Source organism: Suricata suricatta, chromosome 11, assembly GCF_006229205.1.
Source record: "Suricata suricatta isolate VVHF042 chromosome 11, meerkat_22Aug2017_6uvM2_HiC, whole genome shotgun sequence".
NCBI classification, from domain to species: domain Eukaryota; kingdom Metazoa; phylum Chordata; class Mammalia; order Carnivora; family Herpestidae; genus Suricata; species Suricata suricatta.
In genome coordinates, this window is record NC_043710.1 from 8,260,070 (window position 1) to 8,269,282 (window position 9,213).

Here is a 9,213-nt window from a genome sequence, read left to right on the forward strand (position 1 = left end):
TTCCATAAAACCGTGGAATAACTGCATGACCAGTCTGCAAATACCAGCTTGGGTGCCAACCTCTAACCCTGCGGCTAGAGCTAAGTGAGCATCTTCATGCTCTTGGCCCATCTCAGCACTGGCTACCATGCGTTTCTCTTACTCTTCTGGGTCCCCCACTAGAAGCTATGAGTTGCTGGAGGGCACGAGCCCCCAGAGTACCTACCCACGGCCCACCGAACACAGGAGTGAATGAATGAGTGACGAACGAATGAACTGAGGGCTCCCATATGCGCACCTACCAGCTACCAGGCATTGCATTTTCAAATATGCTCCCACTGAATCCCAACTTCCCTCCAAGAAATGCAAGGTCCCAGAAGAGGTGATCAAGACTAGGGCCGTAAGGGGCGCCTGGGTGGCTCAGTCGGTTGGGCATCCGACTTCGGCTCAGGTCATGATCTCACAGTTCGTGGGTTCGAGCCCCACGTCGGGCTCTGTGCTGACAGCTCAGAGCCTGGAGCTGCTTCAGATTCTGTGTCGCCCTCTCTCTTTCTGCCCCTCCCCTGCTCGCTCTCTGCCTCTGTCTCTCAAAATAAAATAAAGACATAAAAAAAAATTTTTTTTTTAAAGACTAGGGCCGTGATAGAAGTTGCCAAGGCCATTCGGCTACCGCCCAGGTGGCTGACCAGGAGACAAACGCAGTTCCACCCATGGCTCACGTCTACCTGTAGCCATCCACAGACCCCTTGTGACGGGGGAACACGACCTCCCCCTGAGCTGGGGAGGCGGCCAGCCATACCTGGCCGGGCAGGGTAGCTGCCTCCAAGCCGATCTCATCTCCGTAGCTGAAAACCGGGGTCCCCGGCAGGGTGAAGAGCAGCAGCTGGTAGAGGCGGAGAAGATGGGCCGGCACGAAGGAAGTCAGGAGCCCCGCCTGAGACACCTGCAGGGGTGGACGCACTGGTGAGCCCCAGAGCCCGTCTCTGCCTCCATCTGCCCACACCTTTCCCCTAAAAGGCCTCCCCTCCCCACTTCTCCAACTAGGATACTCACGCTCCAGCTGCACCAGCGACTGTCAGTGGCATTCAAATACTGGGTGACCAGGAATTCTGCATGCTTCCCGGTGGAAATGGAGCCTGACAGGTACGAGCTAGTCAACAACAGGTCCTCAGTGGATCCAAGGAGGCGCAGGATCTGCTGAAGCTCAGAGGACTCAGTCCCTGCGATTAAGAGCCTGCACAGGGCAAGGCAGGGGACAAGGTTGGTAAAGAACAAGCGAAGAATGAAGGTGAAGAAGGTTCTTTGGACTACGAAAGTGCCCGTTCCTGGGATCTGGGGTTCTACTGAGGCGTTCCCACAATGAAGCCGAGCTGGCGGGGGAGGTCTGGCACCTACCTGTCTTCACTGAAGCTCTTGGTGATGTTCTGCCACTCAGCCAACAACAAAGGTGCGTCCTAGAAGAAAAGAAACAAAGTCGAGGAGCAGGGAACTCTACCAAGCCCTGAAGCACTCCTCTGCTCTCACCCAGGCTCTGCCTCTCACAGGGAAAGAAACTCACTGTCAGATTCTCCACGTTCCGAACCTGGAACCCATCCACACCGGCCTGCAGCCAAAAACTCAGAGCGTCCTGTAGGGAAGGGGGAGCAGAACAGAGGAAAATCTTCAACACTCTGATGCAAAGGCTTAGAAAATCCAGCCCACGCTAAACCTCGCCTACCGCGCACTTCTCCATGACCTTGGAAGAGTCACTTGCCTTGACCGGCCTCACTTAACCATCAGCCTTCAGCTCCCTCCAATTCTACACCATCACGGATTCTTTTTTTTTTTTTTTAAGTTTATTTATTTATTTTGAGAGAGAGAGAACACACACGAGCAGGGAAGGGGCAGAGAGAGAGAGGATCCCAAGCAGGTTTCCCATTGTCAAGGCAGAGCCTGATGTGGGGCTCAAACTCATGAATGGTGAGGTCATTTCCTGAACCCAAGGCAGAGTCAGATGCATAACTGACTGAGCCACCCAGGTGCCCCTCACCATCACTGTTTCTTAACGCTATAGCATTTCACTTCTGAAGTCCTCCCCATTACAAATCCCATGGCTTCTCCTTTGATACCTATAGTAAAGGTCCAAGAGAAAAAGTATGTTCATAAACATCACTTCATTCAGGAGTGCCTGGGTGGCTCAGTCCATTGAGCGTCGGACTTTGGCTCCAGTCATGATCTCAGGATGCGTGGATTCAAGCCCTGCATAAAGCCCGCTGCTGGCAGCGCAGAGCCCACTTCCAATCCTCTGTCTCCCTCTCTCTCTGCCCCTCCCTCCCCCCCCCTCTGCCGCTCACATGCTCTCTTTCTCTCAAAAATAATAAGACCACAGTCAGAGAGCAGCAGAGGATGGAAAATGCTAGCCCAGATCAGAAGACAAGTGTACTTACTCCTCTCCCAGTGTCCCGAGGCCTGGGGAAGGTGTGCGTAAGACAGCAAGTCAGAGCAAGGCCAAAGATGAAAGAGTGAAGTTCAAAGCACAGCCCCAGGGCAGTTTAGATGAAGATTTGAGAAGCCAGCTCTGCAAAACAGGCCCAGGCCTGAAGTCCTGGCATCGGTGGGCACAGGGCATGGAACCCCACCCCCAAGGCCCCTTTTCCCCTTCCTGACTCTCCTCTCATCTCCCTTTTCACCCGAGGCTCCCAGTCCTCAAGCCATACCATCTGAAAACATCCCCTCATCAATAACTTTTAAGAGATTTTATTTATTTTTCTTAATGTCTTTATTTTATTTCTGAGAGAGGGAGACACAGAATCCGAAGCAGGCTCCAGGCTCTGAGCTGTCAGCACAGAGCCCAATGCGGGGCTCGAACCCACGGACTGTGAGATCGTGACCTGAGCCAACATCATCGTCGTCGTCAGCCGCTTAACCAACTGAGCCACCCAGGTGCCCCTTATTTTTTTTTTTTTTAAAGTAAGCTCTACCCACATCGTGGGGCTTGAACTCACAACCCTGAGATCGAGAGTCACATGCTCTATTGACTAAGCCAGCCAGGCGACCCCCCTCCCACTGCCATCAATAACTCTGAAAGGGTCTTCCTGCAACTAGCAAGGGCTCAACTAGATGAGCCCAGGGGTCTTCTAGAAGTGCTGGGAGTAAAGAATTCTACCTCAGGATCCCGGCTGCCAGCAAAGGGGCAGGGTCTGCTCCATTGCTGTTCTATTCATTTCAGGCTCTAATTCATTTTAGCCTGAAGCCTAACCAACCCCTGCTGAACTGGCCAGTGTCCTAGAACCCAGGCAGTAGGAGCTTGGAAGACAAAGTCCCACCAGCAGCCTGCTGGGTATAGCCTTTGAGTCTCTACCTTCATTCAGGGAAAGCAGGTTACAGTAATGAGACTACTTGAGACCTCAAATCATAAGCACATCAAGCCCCTCTGAACCCCTAGCTCCTTCAATGACAGAGGAGAGATGAAAGGGACGATAGGGTGGTTACAGAGAAATTTAGAACACATATCCAAAATATCTGGCTTGGTCCCAGACACATAAGAAGACCACAATGCTTACGGTTTCAGACTGGGCTCCGCTCCAAAAATACATCAAAGAACTGGGAAACCAGACACGACAGGATTCCCACAGAGAAACAGCTTCCTCTCCCCAAAGGAAGAAAAATCAAACCCAGATGAGATCTGAGAAATTCCTTTCCTGGCACCGTTAACCACCAGAGTCGAGGAAACGAGGAAAGTGAGTGGCCAGAAAAGGAACAAGCAAAACCAGGGTGCATTGTGGCACTACCCTCTGCCTGTGGGAGGGGTGTGACAGCTTGGCTCCAGGGAGCAAGGGGCCCCTGGGCTGGAGCCCAGCTAGGTTTGCTGGGCCTGCTGGGAGGATCGACACAGCCCCAGCAGCCATGAGCACCAACACACTGACCTTCATCTTGGTGGCCACGGCGTCAATCTGCTCGGGCTGAAACCATGAGCTCTGGCCCTTATAGTTGGGAGTGAGGTCCAGGATGACCCGGATGCCTAGCAACAATGGAGGAAAAAAGGGAGACATAAGAAAGAGGTTGGGGTGCCGGGAACGGAAGAAATCGACAAATACCGCCCTCTGTATAATTTGGTACAAAAAGCTTAGATTCGAACCTCCGCAAAACTTACTCCGTTAAAACAAAGATGTGAGTGGAGGGGCTTAAAATCTCATCGGGCAGAAGGAATGCAGTGTGGTCGAGAAGGCTAAGCTCTGGGGCCCTGGGCTCCCCATCCCCAAAGCAAACCCTCTTAAAAGAAGACAAGATTCTAATTGGATATGTTTCTCAAAAGGATCTGTTCCTTTACAAGTTTAAAAACCACAGGATCAGCAAAAGCCTACATTTTGCAAACAAGGGCACTGAAGCCCAGAAGATAAGTGAATGCACACACAGCCAAGTTGAAAGTCTCTGAACCACTTGGCAAATTCATTTGAGGCTGAAGCCTACCAAACCACAGGGAGCTTGTACCTGCCTTAGGAAAACTGAGAGCCAGGTAGGAGTAAACCAAACAAAAAACCCTATCCTGTCTTTCCCGTGGCCAGAAGGCCAAGCCCTTCCCAGAGGCATCCTTGACAACTCCAGGACACGTACTCTTTTTCTTAGCCGATTGCAAGAGATTGTCAAAGTCTTCCTTGGAGCCGAGAGAGGGATTGATCTGTTCCAAATTGGTCCCAGCGAGGTCATCCTTCTCGTTCATGTGAATTGGGCCCAGCACAAAGCCCTTCACCTTCAGGGTGCTCAGGTAATCGAGGTGCCCCTTCAGGCCTGAAATGAGGAAGCAAGTTTAAAGGGAAGCCCATGTGAGAGGTCCCTGATCGACCCTATTCTCCCCTCCCCCAGGAACTAAGTGTTGAGGGGGGGCGAGCCTAGATCATAAGACTCTGAGGAGCTGACGCAAAGTGCCTGGTGCATTACTTCCGAAACGGTCAGCTACCGGCTTCCGCAGGGTGAGGACGCTGAGTCAGCCGTCCTCGTGGAAGAGAGCGTTGGGGCAATGTTCTTCAAAGAAAGAAAGGAGAAGCTACGTCCCCGGGTCCAGGGTGCCGGCCCGAGGCCAGGGTTGGGTGGACAACCGTCTGCGTCTATCTAGGTGTGGGAGCCGGTGGCCAGATAACCCACGGTGCGCCCGTATCTCACCCGCGAGGTCGCCCCCCTCGTGGCCCTGGAAGGCCTGCAGGTCACCGATGCGGTAGAGGGCGCCCTTGTGCCACCAGCTCTGCGCGGGCAGCTCGCGGCAGCGCGGCGCCCGCACAATGATGACCACCGCGCCCGCCAGCATGCCCAGCCAGCCGAGCCAGAAGAGCACCAGCAGCGCCCAGCGGGTGCGCACCCAGCCGGGGCTGCCCGCCACCTTCAGCAGCTCCTCCTTGGACAGGCCAGTGAACTTGGCCGGGGCCGCTGCCTCCGCCTCGTCGTCGGCCACCTTGATCTTAACCAGGCCGTTCTTCTCCGCGCCGCTGGCCACGACTACGGCCATGGCGGCCCCGGACGCCGCGTTCATAGGCTGCTTCTCGGGCTCCATTTCGTTCAGCTCCACCTCCTTCATGTCCACCTCAGTGTCCTGGCTCATGGTGCCTGCGGAACCGGCGACACGATGTAGTCTGGGATCAAGTGGTGGCTGGACTCCGGCCCCGATCTCCCCGCCCCGGCACTGCCTCCCGGGAAGACGCGACCAGGGCCAGTTTTGAGTCAGCTTCTGCGGTGGGAAGGGCGCAGCCACCCGGAAAGAGATGGGGAGCCCCGCCCCTTAAAGAGGAACCGCCCGGATTGGTCTTTCTGGGGCTACGCCGGTGGGCGGGGGAGGGAGACTAGTCCCCGGAGCACGCTTCCCACCGCTGCGCGCCCCCATTCTCCCTTTCTCGGAACTGTTTACCCCTGAAGTTCCTCCCAGTCCAACGCTCAGAAGGTTGAGCACCGAGCTACCTTCAGGTGGGCAAAGTCTGATTTGTCCCTCTCCAGGAGTGGGCGGGGAGGGGACTTCCAGCACCGCGGGGGTCCCGGGGCCCCTCTTCGCCACCGAGTGGTGGCGACACCCACGCCGTCCTCTGTTCGTCCCTGGCCCTGAGCTCAGGCCACCGCGTGGTCGGCCCAGCTTCGCGCGGCCGCTGGTGCTCTCAGACCCAGCCAAACTCAGTTTCTCCCCTTTTCCCACCTGGCCTTGTCTCCTCAAGCCTGCGGGGCTTGGCGCTGGACCTCCTCTTCCCCGCAGAGCTTATTCCCACTCGTTCTTCAAGACTCTTCTTGAGTACAGGTCAAATAATTCATCATGCAGCAACTATTGAGCGCCCACTACAATACCCTGCCTTATTAACTTTATTGAATTAACTGTAATGCAGTCTTCTCCCTGATGTTTTAAGATGAATCTGTTCGGACACGAGAGTTGAAGCTGACTCCACCCCCCCCCCCCCATCGCCCGCCTGACCCTCCCCCCCCCCCACCAGTTTCTGGCGCCTGAATGTCTGGCAGCTAGGAATCCGACATCCAGAAGAGCCAAAAGCCTGATGGGCTGTAGCAAACCTTCCAAGGTGGGCCTCAAGGTTGGGCCCACCATTTTCCTACAACAGACCAGACGCTTTCCCCACGTTGCAGGGCCTCCCACAGATAAGCCCAATCTCCCCAGGGTGCCAGGGTTCCCTTACCTCCCCATCACTTCACTGTGCGAAACCTTGGAGGCAGCTGCAGATGATAGGGAAGCATGAGGCAGGCTCAGGGGCAAAGCACAAACTCGCACCAGCCCCTCCCCACCCCCACTGCAGGTGGAGTACGGGTGATATTCCTTAGACCCTCCTGGCCACCCGAGAACAAAGGAAAGGGTTTAAGTGCTCGCTGTGGTCATGTGGGAAACTAAAGCAAATGAAAAATTATATTCCTAGAGCCCACTGGCAAGTCCTTGAAACAGGCAGAGTGACCACTTTGTAGGAGCTCAGCTGCTCAAGGATGACACTTTGCTGGAGGCCAAAGAGAACCTTAGCTTAACATTGTCGCAACCTGGAGGATCCTGTAAGTCTACTTCCTTTATCTCACTTGCCCCAGGGTATATGCTAGCCATCCTGCTCCAAGTTTATGGCTCCCCCCCCCCATATACATCTGAAGCCTCTCATGACTGAGGTTTTTATTAAACGGTAATACGTGTTGTTTCCCTAGCAACAGCTAGTCCCTCAAGGCCCTGGAAACCTTGCTTCCAAAATTCCTTAGAGACTTACTGCATCCCTGACCCCCTCCCAACCTGAGGGTATGTAATGAGTTCCCCGTCAGGACCCCAGTGAAGCTCTTCCTGCCTACGGGTCCTGTCCTTGCGTTTTCATAAAATCACCTTATTGCACAAAAGACATCTTCAAGAATTATCTTTTGGTCGTCAGCTCTGGACCTCCCCACCATCACCCGAAAACTTCATCACAGAGGCCTTGAGGACCACCCCAACTTCCCTCCACGGAGATCCTGGGATGGAGGCTAAGTGGGGCAGAGACAAGGTTCCTAGCAGGGACTGCGGGACATCAACACCATGCGGTGCAGACGCTCAGGAACTCCTTGTTCCTGACCAGTGCCAGCTGGGTTATTTTCAGAGAGGAGCTGAAGGAAACAAGTTCTTTCTCCCTCTCCCACCTGGGCTGGAAGCCAAGGTAGCTGTGTATTTGGAAGAAAACAGAAGCCAAGATGTGAAGAAATAGCAGAGAGGAAGGGGGGCCAAAGGAGAGCCAAGGGGGTGAAAAGGCCACTTCCTTTCTTCATGCCAAAGCCCATACCCTACCCCCACCCTAAGAAAGCCAGAACCAATTCCTAGAGGGAGGCAGGAGAGTGGGTAGAGGGTGGAGTTCAGACCACTGCGCAAAGATGATAAGTCCAAGGTACCCTGGACATGGCCGATAAGTGCCAACCAGAGGCTCTGAACAGACTTTAACAGGGTTCAAGTTCAAGGTTGAGAACTGGGTTCAGAAGCTGTCCTTGAGATCGTCCAACATGACACCCCTAGAAACCCAATATCTCATTCACAGCCCCAAGGTTCCAGACAGAAGAAACCATTCCTTCTTCGTGCAGTCAAGAAAAACTTCCCTCCCCGAGTTTATCACCCCTACACCTTCTACAGGGACTGCCCCGCCCCCATGACGTCAGCCTTCAAACACCTGCCAGCCTTAAAGCACAGCCAGCTTTCTCAGGCCTCTGCGTCTCTGGACATGCCATTCCGTGTTTTTCCCATCCTGTTCTGCCACGTGGCCTCATAAACTCCTGTTCATTCAAGACCCAGCTCAGGTGACAGTTTTTCTCAACTTCTCCAAAAGAATTCTTTTCCATCTACCTCTGCCACAACATGTATACTGTTTGTTTATTGCATTTACTTTCCTGAGCGCCCGTTTGCACTTCGAGACAAGCGGCAGAGACGTTGTGGAATTTGCTGAGGGCCTGCCTGTTCAGAGATAACATGTAGTAGGCACTCTACGAGTGTTTGGAAATGAGTGGATGAACTATACCAGCCCAACCCAAATATTCCCCTTCTTGGAAACAACAAAAGTAGCCTATGAAGATAAAGGGATAAAAGGGAAAAGAAATGTAAACCACACTGCACTATATCATAAATAAGGAAAAGAGGGGCACCTGGCTGGCTCAGTTGGTGGAGCATACCACTCTTGATCTTGGGGTTGTGAGTTCGAGCCCCAGGTTGAATGTAGTGATTACTTAAAAACAAAAATCTGTAGGGGCACCTGGTGTTCGACTTTAGCTCAAGTAATGATCCTGTGGTCTGTGAGTTTGAGCCTGGCACTGAGCTCTGTGCCGACAGCTCAGAGCCTGGAGCCTACTTCGGATTCTGTGTCTCCCTCTCTCTCTGCCCCTCCCCTGTTCATGCCTCTGTCTCTGTCTCTCTCTCTCTCTCTCTTTCTCTCAAAAGTAAATAAACATTAAAGTTTTTTTAAATCTTTATTTTTTTAATGTTTACTTATTTTAAGAGAGAGAGAGAGAGAGAGGGAATGGGGAGGGCCAGAGAGAGAGAGGAGGAGATTGAGAATTCCAAGTAGGCTCCATGCTGTTAGCACAGAGCCTGACCTGGGGCCCAAACTCACAGACAGAACCATGAGATCATGACCTGGGCTGAAATCAAGAGTCAGATGTGGGGTTTTTTTTTTTTTGGTTTGTTTAATTTATTTTTGAGAGACAGAGAGAGACAGTGCGAGCAGAGAAAGGTTAGAGAGAGAGGGAGGTACAGAATCTGAAGCAGGCTCCAGGCTCTGAGCTAGCTGT

General features: G+C 53.3%; 1 protein-coding gene and 1 long non-coding RNA gene across 2 annotated transcripts in view; one reads left to right on the forward strand and one right to left on the reverse strand.

The window, feature by feature from the left end:
- The window catches only part of SLC3A2 (solute carrier family 3 member 2), a 6,559-nt gene extending 861 nt beyond the window's left edge, over window positions 1–5,698 (reverse strand). The window contains exons 1-7 of the mRNA XM_029914610.1: window positions 5,119–5,698; window positions 4,573–4,746; window positions 3,885–3,979; window positions 1,538–1,606; window positions 1,375–1,433; window positions 1,033–1,213; window positions 779–922 (exon numbers count right to left, since the gene is read on the reverse strand). Coding sequence (XP_029770470.1) covers window positions 779–922; window positions 1,033–1,213; window positions 1,375–1,433; window positions 1,538–1,606; window positions 3,885–3,979; window positions 4,573–4,746; window positions 5,119–5,551 — 1,155 coding nt within the window. The 5' untranslated portion in view covers window positions 5,552–5,698. The remainder of the gene's footprint in view (window positions 1–778; window positions 923–1,032; window positions 1,214–1,374; window positions 1,434–1,537; window positions 1,607–3,884; window positions 3,980–4,572; window positions 4,747–5,118) is intronic.
- An 80-nt stretch (window positions 5,699–5,778) lies between these two features.
- LOC115271689 lies at window positions 5,779–8,552 on the forward strand. The gene is made up of 3 exons (XR_003900065.1): window positions 5,779–5,910; window positions 6,855–6,981; window positions 7,341–8,552. It is a non-coding gene; the product is annotated as an uncharacterized LOC115271689 (long non-coding RNA).
- The last annotated feature ends 661 nt before the right edge of the window (window positions 8,553–9,213 follow it).